Here is a 22,487-nt window from a genome sequence, read left to right as displayed (position 1 = left end):
TTTCCTCACCTACAAAATAGGAATAATAAAACTCAGATTACCTCACACCTGTCAGAATGGATAAAATTAACAACACAAGAAACAACAGGTGTTGGCAAGGATGTGGAGAAAAAGGAACCCTCTTGCACTGTTGGTGGGAATGCAAACTGGTGCAGCCACTGTAGAAAACAGTAAGGAGGTTCCTCATAAAGTTAAAAATAGAACTACCCTACCATCCAGCAATCACACTATGGGTATTACCCAAACAATACAAAAACACTAATACAAAGGGATTCATGCCCCCCTATGTTTGTAGCAGCATTAGTTACAATACCCAAGATATGGAACCAGCCCAAGGGTCCACTGACTGATGAATGGATAAAATAAGATGTGGTATGTATATATAATGAAATATCATTTAGACATAAAAAAGAAGAGAGGGGTGGGGGGTTGGGTTAAATAGGTGAAAGGGATTAGGGGGTGCATTTGTTGTGATGAGCAACGGGCGATGTATGGAATTACTGAATCACTATACTGTACACCTGAAACTAATATAACACTATAAAAAAATAAAATGATAAAAAAATAATAAACTTACAAGATACGGGGAAAAAAACCTAAAACAAATGCATGTAAAATACCTAGAATAATGCTGGATACAAAGTACACACTCTATGAATCACAAGAACGATCCATAAAGAGGCACCTGGGTGGCTCAGTTAGCTGAGCATCCAACTCTTGGTTTTGGCTAAGGTCTGATCTCCAGGTCCTGAGATCGAGCCCCGCGTTGGGTTCTGCGTTCTGCCAGGAGTTGCTTGAGTTTCTCTCTCCCTCTCCCCCACCCCTCTTCCCCACACTCCTCCCTCCCTCTCTCTCTCATAAATAAATAAATTTTTTAAAAAAATTAAAAAGAACTATCCATAAAACTACTGGTTTCCACTTGCTGACACCATGGTACCATATACTTAATCAGAGACAGAGGGATAGTTAGCCTGCTCCAGATAAGTACTGGCTGAAACAAAGAAGCTTTCCAAGCTTTGGTCATAGTCTCTCATAAAATCTGACTACAGCTCCTGCTCTTTGGTTCCATGAAGTTTACCCAGTACCATTCCACTGACACTTATACACAAAAATCGATGCTCTTATGCCCACCAATAACTCTGAAGTAATACCACTCCAACAGAATAAAAATTAAAGCGGCATTTTCACTCCCTTGCTTAAAACCAACAGCTTAGAATAATATGGTACTGCTTCTCTTGCCCAAAGAATTAAAAGCACATCAGGTTTATAATTTCCTCTATTTACAAACTTTTGCATGGGGATGTGGGGGGGAGGCATCTATGCCTTTCATTTATTACCTAAACATTCATTCCTTTTTCAGATTTTTTTTTTCAGATCCTACTCTGTGCCAGGTACTCATCAAACACCAGGGAAATGCTCCATAAAACAGACATGCTTTGCCTTCACTAAGTTTACCAGGCTAGTGAAGGATGCAGATCAGCAAACAGCATTTTCCATCATATTTTAGGCAACAGTAAATTAAGATTTTCTAGCTTTCTCAGCTTTCACAAAAATTGACAGCTCTGCAGAAAAGCTTAAATCCAACTGGCTTTTCCTCTGAAACACCTGAAATACACCTAAATCAGCCTAGTACTAAGAATTATCTCATCAATACTTCTTTTGTCTCCATCTGCTTGTCAAGTTCTTTACCAAAATAACTGTCAAATAACAATTGACAGCACTTTCGATTTGACTTTACTTTCATTAACATTTTTAAGAACTCAATGAATAGAGTAACTACAGCATTAACCAAAATGACTTGGTTAACAATTAATTATGTGTAGATTTACATTAAAATTATAGAAGACACCCCAGGTACTAAAAATACGTGCACAATTCTTCACAGACTCCATATACCATAATATCAATAGTATGGTTGATACATACCAAATTAGTTAGAATGACTTTGATCTTTACCTAATTTTCTTTCAAACTAATTTGATATGCCTAAAGTATGTTCATCTGTAGCATTTTAATAAAACTAAAGATATCATCTGTGGCCAAATTTTTCTGGTGTCTTACTGTTATTCTTGCATTATGTATAATCTATAAGTTTGTTTTATTTTGGTAGCCAACAGTACAAATTAAAAATAAAAAGAAAACGTAAACTGCTTCTATTTGTGGTTAAGAACAAAGTGGACAAGACAGAATATGGATGCACCAACCACCAGAGAAAACAGAAAAGCAATGAGAATATGGGATATTCAAAGGTCATAAAACAACAAAGTATTCTCCAAAACTTAAAAAAAAAAAAACAGTAGCAGTCCCCCCACCTTGATGCAACATAAGAGTTTAAACATAAAATATACTAACTATCCAATTACAGTCGGCCCCCCTCATCTGCAGCTTTGCTTTCTGCAATTTCAGTTACCCATGGTCAACCTAAGTCAGGAAGGAGATGATCCTCCTTCTAACTCCTCCTCAAGTCAATAGTAGCCTAATGTCACAGTCTCTATCATTCATCTCACTTCATCTCATCATGTAGGCATTTTACCATCTGGTATCATCACCAGGGTCAGTACAGTATATTAAGATACTATGAGAGAGAGACCACATTCACATGACTTACTACAATATATTGTTATAATTGTTCTATTACTAATTATTGCTGTTAATCTCTTACGGTGCCTAATTTATATGTTAAACTTATCAGAAGTATGTACGTATAGGAAAATGCATAGCATATACAGGGTTCAGTACTATCTGCATTTTCAGGCAACCAGGGGTCTTAGAACGCCCCCCCCACCTGTGAATAAAGGGCACGACTGTAATAATATAAAGATAAAATTTATTAGGAACAATGATTAACATTAACCTATCACTTACTATGATCCAAAGCACTGTTCTAAGGGCTTTATAACTAATTTAATCTTCACAATCACCTTATTACTACTCCCATTTTTATAAAGCAGAAGGATAAGTAATTTGTCCAATGTCACAAAGCTGCTAAGTGACAGAACCAAGATTCAAACCTAAACAATGTGGTCACAAAGCTCACTGTTCTATTTCGTTCTTCTGCCAAAGACAGCAGGATATGTTCTTCAGGCTAAAATTTCAACCCCAATCCAAAAAAAAAAAAAAATTCATGATGTCTCATTACACAAGTTCCAAGCTCTAATCCTTGATGCCTCTGAGTGTGTGAGTGGAGAAGGGGAGCGCCATTACTACAGAATTAACAGAGGCTGAGGAGAGGGGAAAACATGTTTTTTCACTGATTTATAGAATAACTGTTTAATTGATGGATACACTAATCTTAAGGTAAAGATTTATTTGTCCATCAATTGTCAACTTCATTTTTCTATGGCTCTTAAATTGCTTAATGCCAATACAACTATTAAGTGGAAACGGGAACCAAAACTGCATGCCAATATAAGACTGCCACTTAGCTAATTCAGAAAATGCTTAAGTGTTTTAAGATTCTAATAAAAAAATGTTTTAAATACAATATTTAAATTTGCTGAAGGAGAACTCACATAGCCTCAAAATATCTTTAAACTCAGCTGACAAGAACAGGTTATAATAAGATTTAAAGATAATCAATATTATTGGGGATGCCCCCTCCCCACGCACATCCAATTTTGCAGCTACAAAGTCATCATTTGTCTGCAAGGTGAGAAAATGACTGCAATCCAGTCAGGTGGTGGGAGAGTGTAAATGAAATGAGGTGGAAGGTCAGAAAAGAAGCACATCAGAATGAAGTCAGAATACTTTGTAGACCTAATGTTTGTTCCATAAACTCCACAAAGTGATTCAACGCACACACTCCAATGTAAGCTGACCACAGGTCTATTACTTGATAGCCCTTTCAAGGCAATGTATTAAAAAAAATAATACCCTCCCTGACAGTACGTTTAATATTTGGCAATCAAATCTAGGTTTTTCTTCTTTTAAATTGAAGTATAATTCTTACACAGTGTTACATTAGTTTCAGGGGTGAATGGACCTAGAGGGTATTTGCTAAGTGAAATGAGTCAAAGATAAATACCATGTGATTTCATTTATATGTGGAATTTTTTTAAAAAGGTTATTTTTTTTTTAAATCAGTCGAACACTGTTTTACACAGATACACATTCTAAAATATCCTGCCTAACAGTATCATTGGATAACAGGAAACTAGGCAAATAAACCCTTCCTAAAAACAGTATTTAAAGTAGATAGTTAGGTATTTATTAATTAAACTAGAAGAACAATAAGTGGCAGGAGAAATAAACAGAAAACAGGAACAATATAAAGTAAAATGTCTAATAAACTTACAATCAACACAAAATGTTGGTGAAATCGAAGATGAGTATCATATGGCTAGTTATAGCTTTCTTTTTCTGTTTAATAGCTCTCCCAGTTATCTGACACACAGCTAAAGCTATTCACTTGATCACTTTCATTTAAATCTCATCAACGGAAACATTTTAGATTTTTAAAACTTTTAATGACATACCTTTATATATACATTATAGTGTGACTAGTTTCCAAAGTGGCAGCTTCTCAACTATAAATACCAAAATAAGTTAACATGATGGACTGAGTGATACCTTAGGTTGGCTAAAACTCATGAAAATCAACAAGAAAAAAATCATGACAACACCTTAAAAAAGTTCAAAAGTTTCAGATATGAATTAATGTATAGTGCTTTATGCACAAAAGATATGGATATTTTATTATTAGAATGCAAAAGTATAAGTAAATTATTCACATCAAGACTTGCCCCCAAGTTCAAGGACTTACCTTCTTTTTATCCCTCATCGAGCCTTTGCCTCGGACCATTATTTTACATCCTGTTTCTGCTTCAAGCTGTTTAGCAGTAAGTCCTCTAGGTCCAAGGATTCTCCCAACAAAATTAAACTGGGGAAAAAAAAAAGTCACTATATATTATTCACTTGCTTGAATTTATAGCTCTTAAAATTATTTTAAAATGTATTTTTACTTTGTCAAGTTAAATATTTTTTAATAAATCTTAGAGTACTTATGAATTTCTAGCCCAGTTTGAGGGTGTAATTACAAGAGCTCATTGTTCAGCATGGAAGTTTTATATGTATTAACACAAATTATGAATTAGAACAACACTATCTACATAAAACAGGTACTATACTGAACTGTCCATCAACATGTATAAACCAGAATAAACCAGTATATTAAAGAGTTTGACAAAAATCTTAGATGCCACCCAAAACAAATCCCTTCTACAAAACTCTAATGTCAGCGTACAGGGAATTGTTCATTATGTTAAATAGTAATTGCATTTTTTACAGGGATCCTTGGGAAAAATTCCTGTCTCATTTATCTAACAAGAAAATATTTTCTCCAAAGCAACTATTCAGAGAGAATTGTAGTTTTTTGTTGGCTTCCATAACACCAATGGCCAAATTTGGATTCCACCCTATACTAAGTATTTCAGTCTTAAGAGCATATTATTTTTTGCACAATTTTATATCTGTACCTTATTTTTCTTCCTTTTTTTCCATTTCTAACTTTAACTTATACCACTAGTTTTGCAAGGAGCCTTAATTCTTTCCATGAGTAGGACAGTGATAAAAATAATTGTGTAAGTAACTACCATCCCTCAACAGAAGCTTCTAATACAAAGGCCAACAGGAAGCACAGACTGACTCTGAATACTGAAAAGTAAAATTTCCTCATTCACAGGTCAACTGCACAAAAGACAAAAAAAATGAGTATTTACCATCAATTCCACAAAAAGCCACGGTGGTTTTTATTTATTCAAATAGGTACCGATTCATATATTTACAGCTTCCTACTTTTTTCTTGCAATTAATCCTACTACTAGCATATCATTACATAAAAGTAATATGCTAGCATTCACTGCTTTAAGGGCTTAAGAAGCTAAGGCATTTCTCCAATCTTCTGTACTCCCAACAGCTTTTTACTTTCCCTCACTAAGCTGTTCACCAGTATTTCCACATCCTACAAGTGATAGGCAAATCAAAGATCGATAATACACATGTCTAGCTGGGAGAAAGCACCCTTCCCTCAGGGGATCTGTCCACCCCAAAACTCATAGACTGATCCTATAAGCACTTGATCTAGCTCTACAAGATCCCCAATTCTGAAATTTGCCTTATAGTCAAATAAAACTGGTAAGAACAGATACTACACTTGATCTTAGCCAAAACGCCAAGATAGAACCCCTTATCCTTGCCTCGTTCCTTGGCATATAGTATTTTTCTACTTCTTTAATCAACCTAAATCCCTGCCATCACCCATGTTAACAATGCACTTGCTTCCAACCCAGAATCCCTTTTCTACATCTCCAATTTGAATAAACTCAAGAACTATACTACTATTAAGTGTTTAAAAAACTTTTTTTTTTTTTAAAGATTTTATTTATTTATTTGAGAGAGAGAGAATGAGAGAGATTGGGGAGGGTCAGAGGGAGAAACAGACTCCCTGCCTATTAGGGAGCCCGATGCAGGACTCGATCCAGGAACTCCAGGATCATGACCTGAGCTGAAGGCAGTCGCTTAACCAACTGAGCCACCGAGGCGCCCTAAGTGTTTAAAAAACTTTTAAAGCACACAGATCCCAACTGGTATCCAAGCTCCAATACTGAATAATAATTAGGAATTTGAAAGTCACATCAAATAAGCCTCAATTATACAATGGAGATGATACTATGTGGCAGAGGTGTACTGAGGAGTGTATGTATGTACAGCACAATACATTTAAAAGGTTCAGTACAAGGTCTGGCACATGTAGTGGATAATTAATAGCCTACCAAGTCCACTACAAATTCACTTTAGGAAACCTCAGGCCTTCAATCAAATATCCAGCTTAGAATGTCCATATAAGGGGATATGGTCCATAGCAAATTTGTCCTAGAGAACTCCAGAGAAACCTGACACTCACAGAGCTCTGTAGAAAACCAGAAAAAAAAGGTGGAAATGGTATACAGAACACCAACAAACAGGGATCTAACTTGCAGGTAACAGGCTTAAGTTTCTGTCTCCATAAAGAGCATTTGGCTACCTTCTCAAAGCTGACACTTCAGATGATTACCTCAAACTGAAGCTTGCAGTGAGTGGGTGAGCCCAGTACATAAACATGTAAGTTCATAATTCAAATGTTCAGTGCTTCATACTGAAATATGAATAGACAAAGCAGGTTCACCAAAGACTTGAGAAGGCTAACATGAAAGAGACAGTACAAAATAAAGAGGACAAGGGACCACTCCTTGAGGGAAAAGACTCTTGGTAAAGAAGATAATATCCAAAAAGACTCCTTTGTAGATAGTGCTGAACTATTTTCTAAAACGGCTGTATGCATTTATTAAGTCCCCAAAGAAGAGAAGAATTTGTTTTGATCCAACTTCCTCTCCAGCACTTCTTAACAATGCTTCTTATTTTAGCCATTCTGATGCACTTGCTGAATGTCTGAATTAGCGTTCTCCTCATTACTAATAAAATTCGTCATTTTTTCAGGTTTATTGGCCATTCAGACCTATACTTTTCTCGAAGCACTCCTGAAGTTTCTAGACTATTTTTTATTGTGTTAGTGGTTTCCTAAGTGAGTTCTACTTTGTGGTTACAGGTGTACCAAATACCTTTTCCCATCCTGTGGCTTGCCTCCTAGTTTTTTTTTTTTTTTAAGATTATTTATTTATTTATTTAAGAGAAAGAGAATGAGTGTGCGCACAAAGGGAGATGGGGAGGGAGAAGCAGACTCCCCACTGAGCAGAGAGCCTGATCCCAGCACCCCGAGACCATGACCAGAGCGGACGGCAGATGCTTAACTGCTTGAGCCACGCGGGCGCCCAGTGCCTCCTAGTTCTTTAATGGTGTTGTGTAACTGAATTTAATTGGACTGAATTAATTTTAATGTAGCTCAAGTTATCAGTCTTCTCTTCATGGTTAGTGGGGTCTTTCCCTATCCCAAGATCATGAAAAGATATCGTTCTGTATTAACTTTTAGAAGCTTTATATTGTTCTCTCGCATTTATACCCACAGTATACCAGGAATTAATGTCTGTAATGGTACAGCTTTTTCTCTTTCCCTCACATGGACACCCAACTGTCCTAGCATATTTTATTGAAAACACTATCCTTTTCCAATTACTCTAGGGTGCCATTATTGTCATAAATAACACCTATATATGCTTGGGTCTATTTCTGAATTCTCTATTTTATTACATTAATCTATTTGCTTATCCTTGCTTTAATATCACACTGAATTAATTATTGTAACTTTATAATAAATCTTGATATGCAGTATACCAAGTTATTCTACCTTGCTCTTACTCAAGAATGTCTCATATATTCATTCCCTTTGTTTCTGTACAGATTTTAAAACCAGCTGGTCAATTTCTGAAATAATACTGGTGGTAATTTTAACTGAGATATTACAACAGAGGCTTCAAAAGCATGAGCACAGTATAATTTCTTTCTTTGATCAGGTCTGCTTTAATATCTATCAAGAATATAAGGCTTTTTTATTGTGACTTTATTCATTTTTGTTAGACTTATTCCTAGATATTTGGGGGTTCATTTTTCTATTGTATATATTTTTTAATTCATTTTTGTTTCTTGTATATGAACATGTAACTGAATGTTCTGTATTAATAAACCTCATAACCAGCAGCCTGTTTCATCATTATTAATTCTCATAATTTTTCTGTAGGTACTTTTGGATTCTTTAGGTAAACAAACCTATTACTTGCAAATAATGACTGTTCTATATCCTTTCTCCTTCCCAACCATATGGCACTAGCCAATACATCTCAAGTTCAAAGTCAAAGGAGAGTCTATCATCTTTCACTTGTTCCAGATTTCAAAATTAAAGTTTTCAACAGTTGACCATAAAGCTTAAAGTAATCTGTAGACTTTCTGTAGGTATTCCTTACCAGATTAAGTAAACTTCCCTTTATTCCTGAGTTTGCTAAAGATTTTGTTTTTTCTTTAATCATGAGTGGATGTTTAAATTTATCACATTTCTTTATCATCGAGACAACCATAGTATTTCTCTTTAAAATCTGTTAGTGCAGATTACAATCAATTATCAAATGTTAAACAACCTTATATTCCTAAAATAAACTCAAGTTAATCTTTTTTTTTTTTTAAAGATTTTATTTATTTATTTGAGACAGAATGAGAGAGAGAGAGAGAGCACATGAGAGAGGGGAGGGTCAGAGGGAGAAGCAGACTCCCCGCTGAGCAGGGAGCCCGATGCGGGACTCGATCCCGGGACTCCAGGATCATGACCTGAGCCGAAGGCAGTCACTTAACCGACTGAGCCACCCAGGCGCCCAAACTCAAGTTAATCTTGATGCATCATCCTTTTCATAAGTTATTACATTCAGTTGGCTAGCACTTTGATGATTTTTTTAAAATTTACATTCATAAATGGAATTGGCTTGTAATATTCCCTTCTCATAATATGCTTCTTGGGTTTTGGCATCAAGGTTATTCTGGCCTCAAAACGTGCCGAGACACATTCCCTCTTTTTCTACTCTCCGGATGGGGTTGTAGAAGACATGTTATTTCTTCCTCAAATATTGAATAGAAATCAGTGGTGAAATAGAGTTTTTCTCTGTGCAAGGTTTTTAATTATGGATTCAGTTCTTTAATTCAGATTTTCTAGCCCTTCATATGTCAATTTTGGTAACCTGTATTTACCTAGAAATATGTCCATATTGTTTAAACTTTCAAATTTGTTGATGTAAAGCTTAAGTCTAATTTTCTTCTCAGTTATCTACACAATCTGTTTGATGTCCCCTCTTTCATTCCTGACTGGTTATCTATGTCTTCCTTGTTCTTTATCACTCTTCCAGTCTTTTCAAAAAATTTACTTTTGTTTTTGCTGACTGGGGTAGAATGACTTAAAAAATGGCCACAATTATCCATTAACCCCTAAAGATATCTATGCCGCTGCAGCGTAAACTTGTAGCTCATCTCCACCCTCGAATCTGGGCTGCAGCACCGTGACTTGCTTTTCCAGTACAACATAGTGGGAAGAATGACATTCGTGTGAAAAGCCTAAATTTCAGTCTTAGGTGCATTTACTCTCTTAGAACCCTATTATTCCCATGTAAACAAGCTCAGACTAACCTACTGGAGAATGAAAGACAAGTGACCCAGTCACCATCAATGTCCCAGCCCACAGCCAGACAACTCATAAAAAATAGAGCTGCCTAGCCAAACTACAGGTGACTACAGATGCAGACCAGAAGAACTACTTTGCTGAACCCGACCTAAAGGACCAACCAGTCTGCAGAAGAGAAGCAGAGGCTAAATAAATGATGCTTGTTTTAAGTAAGTTATTGGGGTCGCTTATTATAACGCCACAAGAGCCATCTGATACAATGATTCTCTTCCTTTTGTGGTTTCTTGTCATTATTTGATTTCTATTCTTAGCTTTATTATTTCCTTCCTTCTACTTCTTTTGGGTTTAATCTGCTACATTTTTTTCAGCTTTCTGAAATGGATGCTTAGCTTACCGCACCTTCTTCTTTTCTAATATATATACTTATAAAGCTTTAGGTATTCCTCTAAACTGGTTTTAGGCGCAACCCCAAGTTTTGATATGCAGTATTTCCCTTATCATTCAAATCAGATAATTTAATTGCTATTGAATATTTAAATGTTTTTCTCATTTCAAAAATGAGATTGCCTAATCATTTGTTATTGATTTCTAACTTCTACATTATAATCAGAAAACATACTGTGCAGAATATCAATCCTGCATTGTTTGTTCAGACTTTTCAGTGTAACATATGGTCAATTTTTCTAAATATTCCATGGGTGCTCAAAAAAAATGCAAATTCTTCCAAGATTATTTTTGTCTATTTCTTCTTGTGGTTCTATTTTGCCTTTACTATATGCTGTTATTTGATATATACAAATTTTACATTATTGTAGCCTTTTACCATTATCATTATGAAATGGCCCTCTATCTCCAGAAATACCTTCTGCCAGTTAGCCTATAGATATTCACATGGAGATAAAAAATTTTTGTTTTGTTTTTCAAAGTGTATCTTTCTTGATCCAATTATTACTTTCAATCTTTAGTTATCCTTATATTTTAAACAGGAGTTCTTTAAACAGCATCTAGCTAAGTTTGTTTCATCAATCTTGTAATCTTTGAATTTTAACTGGAACACCGAGCCCTTTTACAGTGTGTGATTTATATCTACCATCTTACTAAAGTGCTTTCTACATGCCCGTCCTCCTCTGTGTTCCTTCGTCGTTTTTTTTTTTTTTTTCTTGTCTTCTTTGTGGGAAGGGGGGGATCAGGGACACGGGTAGAAATGAGCATGCTTTTTCCCTTTATTTTTCCTTTCTATTAGCCTGAAAGTTACATGCTTATTTATGCTAGACACGCATCACCAAATTATCAAACACTAATGTTATTTTGTACTTTCACCACTTTCCCGTACAATGCAAGGACCCCAAACTACTTAACACAATTTACTCCCATCCAGTTTATATGCCATTGTTTTTCTAAATTTTATACGTATTTTTAACTCAATAATCATCCTATACAAATAATGTACATTTATATTTACCCACACATTCAGCATTTTCATTGCTCTTTATTATTTTCTGTATCTTCAGGTTTCCAAAGAAGGTCACGTTTCTCCTTCCTAAAAAACATCTTTAAGTATGGCCTTTGGTGAACATGTTCTGGTAATGCAGTCTCTCATTTTTTCCTTATCTGAAAATGTCTTATTTTTGATGGGTATGTAATTCTAGTTTGACAGTTATTTTCTTTCAACATCTTAAAGACTCTTTATTTCGTCTCCTGCTTTCCTCTGTCATACTTCTGGAAAATGAGCTATGAGTCTTTACTGTGGCTCCTTTGAAGGTAATCTTTTCCCTCCTGTTTGCTACTTTTACGATTTCTTCAACATTAGTTTTCAAAAGTTTTACTATGAGGTGCCTAGGAATGGCTTTTGTTTTACAATTCAGTTTCCCAAATCTCTGACTTTATTGCTTTGGTTTGAAAGTTCTCAGCCACACTCCTTTCAAACACTGCTTCTGTGCCATTCTCTCTTTTTCTAAAACTCCAATTACATATGTTAGACTTTCTCACTGTTTTCCTTTCATTTTTCACAGTTTTTCTATCCCTCTGCCTCTCCATGCTGAGTATTTTCTTCTGAGATACCGTCCAAGTCCACGAATTCTCTCTTCAAATGCTTCTATAATCTTGTGGTAAACCTGTTAATTCCAGTTAAGGAATTTTTCCAGTTTAATTTTTCTTTTACAGTTCCCATTTCTCTGCCATATTTCTCTAACTTGTCTTTTGTCTCCTTCTACATACTAAGCATAGCTCTTATAAAATCTAGGTCTGATAACTCTAACACCTAGAGTCCCTGTGGATTTATTTTTATTATTTTGTTGTTTCTTCAGATTTTTATTAATGTCATCTTATCTTCTTGTGTTTTGGGTTATTTTCTAGTGGGTGCTAGACACTGTACTTAATACATAGCTTACAGAAATAATGTAAGTCCTAAAATGATGTTACCTTCTTCTACAAAGGATATGCATCAACTTTTCCCAGGGACCTACTACTACTAGCAATCCAAGATCACTTCTTAAAACAATTTGATGTTGACATGCACTATCTATGAGAACCTCAGAAATTCTGGTTCACTTTTACTCCTAGAATTCATACCCATCAGCACCCCTCTGCCCCAAGCAAAGACTGGGGGTGGAGAGGAGTCCATATAGATAGGTCATAGATTCCAACTTCCATCCCCCAAAGTTCAGCCTCTCCGCTGTCTTCTCCAGATTCAGAAAACATACCCAGTGAAAGGTTTCTAAAAGCCAGACTTATATCCTTGATTATCTGCCCTTGATCTTCCTGGGACTCTGATGTGTTCAAGCAAATGTTTCTTCATCTTGTGTCCTATTTTACTGGAATTGCTCTGAATTACTAGCTCCAAATTTACTAGCTGGTCTGAATTACTCTGTTAGCCCTTAAAACAGAGAAGTCCATGGCATTTTTAAAGATGTTGCTTGCCTTTTAATCTAAACAGATCCAGAACTAACATAACTTCAGGCAGTATGGGGTAAAAACATATCGGAATGAGGGTCTGGGGAAGAGAAATAAGGCATACACCACAGCAAGTCTATCTGCAGGCCTGGCCCTATGTTGACTCTTCCTACTTACCTGCCACTTCCTAACTCTACCTTTTTTCTTTTTTAAAAAAATTTTATTTACTTATTTGAGAGAGAGAGAGAGAGGATGAGCAGGGGGAGGGGCAGAGGGAGAAGAAGACTCCCTGCTAAACAGGGAGCCCGAAGTGGGGCTTAATCCCATGACCTGAGCGGAAGACAGACACTTAACCAACTGAGCCACCCAGGCGCCCTCCCTAACTCTACCTTTTTACATAGTCACAGATTCTATAAAACTTCACACCCCTCAGCCCCTCAAAACAACCTGAAGAGAGACAAGAATCTGCACATCCCACCTTCCCTCATGTTTAGTTTGGGTATTTTTTTTCAGTACAAAAGAAAATGGCTTTCATTTTCAAACTCAACTCACTAAAACATTTATTCAAGGTCTGCTATGGGGTAGAAAGTAAAAGAGATGCTAGGGATTTAAAAAAAGAAAAGAGGAAGAAGAGGAGAAACTCTCCCTGCTCTCATGAAATCTGTGAAAATGTTGTTACTCTACTTGTTACCTTAACTGTTTCTTAAAATAAGTGTCCTTGTCAGCTCTTCTCTCCCTCAGTAATAGCTGTGCTCTATACAGATCCTTTTCCAAGGCAACTCATGTACTGGACACACAAATGGAAAAGAATGTCTAGAAAAATACATTATAAACAGAGATAACTTAGCACTTCAAATAAGTAATACATAATTATTTTTGATTTATGTTCTTTGTCAAACTGCTTGGCATAAACTTCGTAACATACACTTAGAAGACCCTTTCTGACACATCCTATTCTTTCACTTATTAAACCTTTTCTGCCAGAACCACAGTTTTAAGATTACATAGTCTTCTACCACAACTAAGTAATCCTCACAATTATTATCTAAATAAGAAATGTTTTAAAACCAGTCAAAACCAACATATTAAATCTGCAAAACAAAATTTTCCTAACCTAAAAAATGAAGCAATCTCTACTGCCCAAGAACCAACAAACAACAACTCAAAGTGTGTTAAAGTGCATACCACTGGGATTCTAACACAATTGAAACTGTCAAGGTCATCCTTCTCAAAATGCTGTAAGTAGAGAATAAAAAAAAATTAATCACAGCAGCTGCTTTGTCTACTGCAACCAATTTCCAAGTTAATATCGTCTGCCTTGCATTAAAATTCATTCCGTGTTGATTTATCATGCTAGTTCTGCAGCTTCATTCAATTAAAACAATGTCACAACACAGTCATAGAAAATCATTTCAAACAGCCCGAGCTAACTCCAACTTTAAAGACCAAAAAAGGGAAAGAAGAAGAAGAATCAGAAGAAGAAGGAGGAGGAGGAGGAGGAGAAGAAAAGACATTCCTTAACCCCACTGTTTAAGTACAGACCACCTCTGTGGCTCACCAATTATATTTCTGCCAAGTGGCATGTTAATTTCTAAAGAGGTTAACAACAATCATGTCTAATGCTATTAGTTGCTGCTCACTTCATTTTAAATAAAAATGATAGATTTTTCACAATGACAAAATATAAATACGGCAAATCTTTCCACTAACCTTTTAAGAAATCTACAATTAAAGATAAAACTTTCTGTGACATACTATCAAAACAGATAACTAATAAAAACATGGCTTTCCAAAAGCATTTCAGTGAAACACTAAGAAATTTTAGAGCAATTTCTGCTTAAAATTTTGTAAAAATAATTTTAAAAAGAACATGTACTTCTTTGCATTGTTTTTTGCATAACAGATTGATAATTTTTTTTTAAAAGACTTCATTCATTATTTGACAGAGAGACACAGCGAGAGAGGGAACACAAGCAGGGGGAGTGGGAGAGGGAGAAGCAGGCTTCCCGCCCAGCAGGGAGCCCGATGTGGGGCTTGATCCCAGGACCCTGGGATCATGACCTGAGCTGAAGGCAGACGCTTAACGACTCAGCCACCCAGGCGCCCCCAGATTGATAATTTTTTTAAATATTGTTTCTGGCATTTCTAAGGTGTAAGATACCTTACAACCTTACATTATATTTCATATGTGACATAGTAGGCATGAAACACACACACAAATGTGTATTTGGTGAAGTCTTTCTTTTAGCAAGTAAAAATATACCAACTCTAACTTAGTCAATGCTAGTGAGCCTATCTTATTCATGTATGTTAAGATGGAAGAAGAGCCATGGTATTTTGTCAGTACAACTGGTTTTATTTTAAAATGCCAGAATGGGGGCAGCTTGGTGGCTCAGTTAGTTAAGCATCCGACTCTTGATTTCGGCTCAGGTTGTGAGATCGAGCCCCAGGTTGGGCTCTGGTGCTGGGCATGGAGTGTGCTTGGGATTCTCTCCCTCTACTCCTCCCCCACAACGCATACTCTCTCCCCCACCCCTTAAAAATATATAAATAAATAAAATAAAATACCAGAATGATATTGTTTATTGTTTTACTGCTTGGCTCTCCTCCTTATGGCACTTAAGGAGGAAATATTAATACAGATTAAATTTGAAAGTTTGCTGTGTCTACATTCACCATGAATAGCACAATGTTCTTCCAGTATTCAAAAGCCATCATCCAATTCAGTGAAGAAGTTGCTCTTGTCATTTATAAACAAATGAAGTTTCAACATGTCTTTTGATTTTCATGTTCATCTACTCATTAATGCAAATGCAGAAACCAACTAATACTCATGTCAGAACTATACTCACTCAAATCATAGGTTTTAGCCAGAGATATAAAAGCTCAACAAAAATCAATGAAAGCACTGTGTAAAACACATACACTCACACCACGAAAAACAGATTGAAAATATCAAACGTCTTGTGCTTTTTGGGGGAGATAAATGTCTTATCCCTTTTCCATCTCCATATTAATTCTAGATAAGCAGCCAGTAAGTATTCTTATGCTACCTAATAGTTATTACAGGAGTAATTTTGTAAAACCCTTCATATATTAGGCCTTTATATATAATCATCTTCTGCTAGTGGCACAACGCTATACAAGAAAAGGCATTTACACCAGCAGATGTAAGAGTGGGGAAACAGTAACTAATAATAATCAAAATATGAAATCTGTGGCATATGAATCTGTATGGAAATCTTCAACCTCTGAGTACAGATATAATTGGAAAAGAAGCTGAAACCACTCCAAAAACAAACTCAGGTTAATAAGATAGATGATTATTTTTCTAGAAGCTAAAAAACAAGTGCATTGGAAAACAAACATTATTTAAGCAATTAAAATAAAAATATGAAAGCCAACAAGAGTTTTATGACACAATTTTTGACAGTGTGAAGTCCAAACTCTTACACACAAGGCCCTTTAAAAGGTCTCTAACTACTTTTTAAACCTTTGTTTTTGCTGTTACCCTTATGTTTAGACATGTAATTCACCGTTCTATAAAAAAAAAAAAAAAAAAGGCAAGTAATTTTTTTTTTTTTTTTGATGGCAGGTACTTTTAATTTTTCTTTCTTGAAATACCTTTCTTTCTCCTTCCCTCCCTCAAAGTATGTCAAAACCTCCTCAGCACACAACACTGAGCTCAAGTGTTCCTCCTGTGATTTTCTGTATTCTGATTCCTAGAGATAGTTGTTTTCCCCTCCAAAGTGAGGATTTCAGGGCACTATGTAACAACCCCTCTCACAGCCCCTATTACATGATACGCAAGGATGTACATACATGTCTCTTGCAAATCATCCTATGAGCCAGAAACCAGTACCTGGTCCTTTTTATTATTATTTTTTTTATCCACAGTGCCTCACAAAATATACAGCACATAGATGAAGGTACTATTTATTCAGATTACTAGATAATATAATTTAAAAGCGTTCACAGAAATCATGTAGTGATTTTTTCATTCTCATGGTAAAATTAAATCACTAAGTCAGTCATATGCAGCACAGGAATTCTCATATATTTCAGAAATTTCTCAAATAAGCCTGATGGACTGATCTCAGGATAAATTCCAAATGAGAAAATCAATGCTGTCATAGAAACAAAATGTTATTTCCACTTTCCATTTCAATATGGAAGTATCATGAGTGCAATGACTAGGTCATTCAACATTTCCTAGGTGTTGAGTACACTGAAGTATGTTTTATTATGAGTGTTCCATAATGAGCTAGCTTCTATGCTTAGCACTTCACAGGCATTAAGTCACTTCATCCTCGTAACGCTGCTTAAAGACAGTTACAATTAATATTTAATACATGAGAGGTTACAAAAGTAGCCCCAATCCTGGAACACCTAGATTGCATATAGAGTTTGGACACTTAATCAGTATAGTATAATGCCCCTCTTCTAAAGACCTTAAACTATATATCCTAATCACACCAGAAACTCATGTTTAGTTTTCTCATTCTTGTTTAATCATTCAAAATGTTTGGTAAAAAGTTTATAAAAACTCTCTTCAGATTCAAGTTTACTTTCAGTGTTTTTATAATTTCTTCTCCACTTACATCTCAAAACTTATCATTACTGTACAACCGTCACATAACCACACCTTGATATTTTCATGTCTTTTACTGATTGAGTTCACTGCCTTAACAATCATCATATACATCCTTTTTACCGTAACTGGACCTTTTATATGAATGAAAACCTTTACGTGATTATTACTTCATCCACCTATTTTAATGAAAAATATGTGTAACTTCAAAAAAGAAAGAAAAAGAAGAATAAGGATTATTTGAGTCAAAACTGAGCTTACAGTGTCACTTCAAACCTGGAAGATAAGCCTAGGAGTTTAAATATATAGTTCTGACCTCGGATTACAAATACTACCTAAGGCTCTTTGAAATCGATTTAAGTTTTGCTGCATATTATCAATCTCATACACTATTTCAAAATTATTAATTCAGCTCTTAAAGTGACCTGTTTTGGGCACCAATTTTAAGTCACACGTGATAACCGTCTTTTATACCACCCTCGCTCAACATTCCCACATTGTTAAGATTGACAAAGCTTACAAGGACTTTTAATTTTCTTCTGTTAATATAGTATGTTTTTCATCTGTTACTCTTGGTTCCTCTATAATATTAAATTACAAAATCTTGCCCTGTATTCTCTGCTTTAAATGAATAGCACCACTAGCAAAGCCCTCTCTCATTCTTAGCCCCCACATAGACTAAAAAATCTTAAAGTTTTCATTATTTAATCTGTCCCCTATTCTTCATTTCAACTTCCCTGCCTTAGTTCAGGTCCTTGTTACTGTACAACAGGATTACGGCTGTAACAGTACCATGAGGGCAGGGATTACATCTTTCCATATTCTTGTGCCTGGTGCCTAGAACAGGCCACACGCAAGTCTGAAATAAAAGAATGATGCCAAAATTTTACTGGTTTATACTCAGCTCTCTTCAGCCTTCATGTTTCTAATTATTTTTCACATTTTCATTTTCTCTTTTGCTTTTATCTAAAATTGCAAATTTATATTGCTTTCGTACAATTTATAAATAAAAAGGGAAGAAACTAATCAAAGCAATCATTGTTCTCTAACCCCAAAGAATACAATACAGATACATTTCTTTAAAGCTTAATCAATTCCTTACAAAATAGTGAAAAAAAAATTATCACACCAATATCTAACATGGAGATGGCCAAAGTCACGCTAGGTAGGCTGCTTACCCGATGATACTGTTTTTGCACTTGGGGAAAACAGTTTTCTATGGTAGATCGAAACTAGATTTCAGGAAGTGCCTAATTTATTTATGAACTATTTGTTTTAAAGGGCTGAATTTATTAAGACATGTAATGCTTTCCCAATAAAATAATTAACAGAATTTAGCTCTAAGGCTAGTTGTTGAAATGTCTGATTGCAATGTTCGTAAAGTTAAAGCAGGTTTCATCAAAAACTAGAGTAGTTTTCCACTCAGATTCAAACCAAAAGTTAAGTATAAATGATGAGTTCAATCACTCATAAAATAAATTCAGGTGCTCTACTATAAGCAAGCACTAAGATGGGTGGTAAGTTCAAGTGGTAGAACCTTCAACTACCCCACACAGCCCATTCTGTCTGCGGATTTTGGAGGGAAGACAGTTAGGATTAGGAAGATTTTGTTACTGACTGCTTCACTCAGTTCAAGAAGGCAATGCTATCTCAAGATGGACCAACAGTAGATCAACATCTCAGACTTTCCTTTAATATCTAACAGAAACACCTGGATGTTTATGGAATATGAATAGCCCTGAGAATTAGGTTTCTCTCCAATGTTTTTATTACATTCCTTTGGTTATTTCAGGGACAATCTTAAGAGAGATGGAGGTTAGGTATCAGTGATTAGGTATCCAACTGATTGATAAGTCTCTTACAACAATAATTTTACCAGATCAGATCCTAACAAACTCTTTTTGGGTAAGACAAATTCACAGACAAAACTTTTTATCTCAGGGGGGCCTGGAAAACATTTGTTTACAAGTAATACTCCCCTAAAAACAAACTCCGTTTTCTAATCTGTTCCTCTGAACACTAGTTCTTTTTAAGTATTAAAATATATTACCTAAATAAAACTTTAAATTTTAAGACTCTGAGAAGGCTTATTATTTTTAAAATTGTTAAACTTGAGAAAACCTGAACTAAACAAAATTTATTGTTTTCAGAATGCCTTGAAATCATTTTTGGAATAACTTCTATTAACATCCTAAGAAATTTAGTATAGCTCAGACCATAAAAACCCTAATTAAGTATTTGATACACAGCAGGCCTTAATATGCCCTTGTAGAGTGAAATAAAAACCTCCAAACCAAAACTAAAAAGACAAAAAGTCATGAAATTGACCCTCACTAAATATTATCTGTTTAAAGTTCAAAGTCAACTGTTAACAGTTTCTTTACCTAAAACTTAAAAATATGCTCAATTTTATCAAATGGCACTGCTAAATTAAAAACTCCAACAGATTAATATATAATCTGAAATACTTCACAACTCTCAGTATATACCAACCTTCCTAAAAATCAACAATCATTAATAGTTGTATGTGTAAACTATCAGAGAGATAGAGATATGTAGATCTTTTAATGTTTTATATTTTCACTCATAATTAAGATCATAGAGGCAAAAATTAAGCCTTAACCTAGATAATGAAAAAGGAGACTTTGCAGATTATTAAATTTTGATTTAATGTCCATTTGTTTCTCAGAAGAACAAAGGTGAGAGTAGTTTATATGAAGACTCTTGATTAATTCTTTCAACAAACAAGGAAGCCACAATAGTCAAAGGAGCAAAGGCATAATGAAAGGTCTGCACTGACCCATTGTCTTCATAACCCATCCTAAACAAATGCTAGCTCAACAGCCAATTTGCAGGAGACAACCTTGAGAAATAGGAGAAAATCAACAATCTTATACTATATACTAAATCAGAAGATATGACTAGCCAAATTCAGGAAAACTGAACTGAAAGGGAACTTAAAACTCTTGCTCCACCATTAACATAGATTATTATTATGAGACTACAGGAAGTGATGAGTGATATTATAAACCTCTATTATTAAGTACAATTGTCAGGCTGGGATCCTTGTTGGAAAAAATATTTGAAAATGCATTTATCCATCTTACAAACCTTTGACAACTGTCATCTTGATAGCCTACACCCAAGACATACCTTTCAAAGCTACAACCATTCAAAAAAAAACCCCAAAAAACTCATTTTAAAAACATAAGAAAATCAGAGTTATCTTCATATTAAATAGCTAGAGAAAGCTTCACTACAATTTCGTATCACAACCCAACCAGAGTTTAGCAATCTAATCTGTTCATGTATGTACTACACGACTAATATCCCTAACACCTAGACCTTGACAATATTTGGAACTTATCTACCACTGAAGCTGATCCTATAAAACAATTTCTCACAACTCAAAATTGAATAGGCAAATTTAATGACAGTATTATTACTGACTCAATGAAACATAACATCTTCTATTTATATCAATCAGAGTTAACTTCATTCACATACTGCTTTATAAGATCTCCATGGATTCAAACAAGTCCTTAATAACTTAACCAGCCAAATTACCAGTTTGATGGCCTATGTGTAACTTTAATCTTCTTCAAGTCTGTCACTTTATGAATGTATGATAAACTTAACATATTCTTAAACGATTTAATGCAGTCTATTTTACCTTTCATTCAAGACTGTGGGCTCCTTCAAGGATAGGAATTTTTTTTCATGTTCACGATCACAAGAACCATACTGAGTACCGTATCAGATGCCACACATTTGTTATCTTTATTCTTCCAAACAATTTTATGAGGTGGACCTTATAATTTAATGAACAAGGAAATAGATTCTAAAAAGTTAACATGTGTTTTAAAAGCCAATGTGATAGTACGGACTATCTTTCAGCAAATATTTATTCCAGTCCCCTTCTCACTGTGGACTGAGCAGCTTGTCAGTGCAGTTTCTTAATTTCAGTGCTACTGACATTTGGGGTAGGATAATCTACCTACCTGGAGGGGCTGCCATGTTCATTTTAAGATATTCAGCAATATCACTGGCATTTACCTCCATACTAGATGCCACCATACCTCCTCCCCTTGCAGTTTTGCCGACCCAATATATCTCCAGATATTGTCAAATTCTGAGAGGGGCAAAATCGTCCACACTTGACAATCACCAGGCTAATGGACTGTTAGCAAATAGGAGTAGAGGCCTCACACGTGCTTAAGCAATTTGGCTTGGCTCTGGTACTCCAGTGACCTGCCATGAGAAGAGCATGCTCCTAGTCGCTGCTGCCCCTTTGGACTGAGCTCAGCAAGAACACAAAGATCTAAACCCACCTGCAGCTGGCCTAGGTCAAGTTCAGCTAAGCCCAATCAGCAGAATCTCAGCCACCACAAAAACCAATGCTTGTTATTTTAAGCCAGTAAGTTTCAGAGTAGCTTATTATGGAGCATTATTATGGCAATTGTTGACAAATACAGCCATAAGGGAGTAAAGCCAAGATTCAAAACTGAGGCCTGTCTGGCTCAAAAACCCACTATTATCCAACTACATAAAAGCGTTTTCTCAACGGAATTAATACCCCACCTCCAGGATGTGCTTGGTACACAGCAGAGATGCAATAAAAGTCTGCTTTGTTAATAAATATAAATATCGAATGTGAATTTTTAAGAAATTCAGTTCATTTTCAATATGCTACTCTTACTACCTTCCCATTGCCACATCATTAAGCCACTGATTCAAAAACATTGTGAAGGACATTATACCACACTACCTCATTTCTCAAACACTAAATCTAAAACTTTCTTCTCCTGTAAGTCCCAGAGCTATACACAACCAAGTCCAAAACAGTATCTCCAAATTAACACTTTTAGAAAATAAGTTGCTATGTGCAAATGCAAAGGACAAGTTTAAATTAAA

General features: G+C 35.3%; 1 protein-coding gene and 1 pseudogene across 7 annotated transcripts in view; both read right to left on the bottom strand.

The window, feature by feature from the left end:
• The window catches only part of LOC118001961 (protein quaking), a 158,627-nt gene that overhangs the window by 95,966 nt on the left and 40,174 nt on the right, over positions 1-22,487 (bottom strand). For 5 of the 7 annotated variants that reach the window (XM_034992158.1, XM_034992159.1, XM_034992160.1 and 2 more), the window contains exon 3: positions 4,763-4,879. In XM_034992158.1, the coding sequence (XP_034848049.1) occupies positions 4,763-4,879 (117 nt within the window). Of the gene's footprint in view, positions 1-4,762; positions 4,880-11,552; positions 11,642-22,487 lie in introns of all 7 variants that reach the window. The other 2 variants (XM_034992162.1, XM_034992164.1) reach the window with 2 other exon arrangements.
• LOC118001995 lies at positions 6,028-6,181 on the bottom strand (annotated as a pseudogene).

The sequence above is a fragment of the Mirounga leonina genome, unplaced genomic scaffold (genome assembly GCF_011800145.1).
Source record: "Mirounga leonina isolate KUSES-001 unplaced genomic scaffold, KU_Mleo_1.0 Mir_55, whole genome shotgun sequence".
In the NCBI taxonomy this organism is placed as follows: Eukaryota; Metazoa; Chordata; class Mammalia; order Carnivora; family Phocidae; genus Mirounga; species Mirounga leonina.
This window is presented reverse-complemented; position numbering and strand designations above follow the sequence as displayed.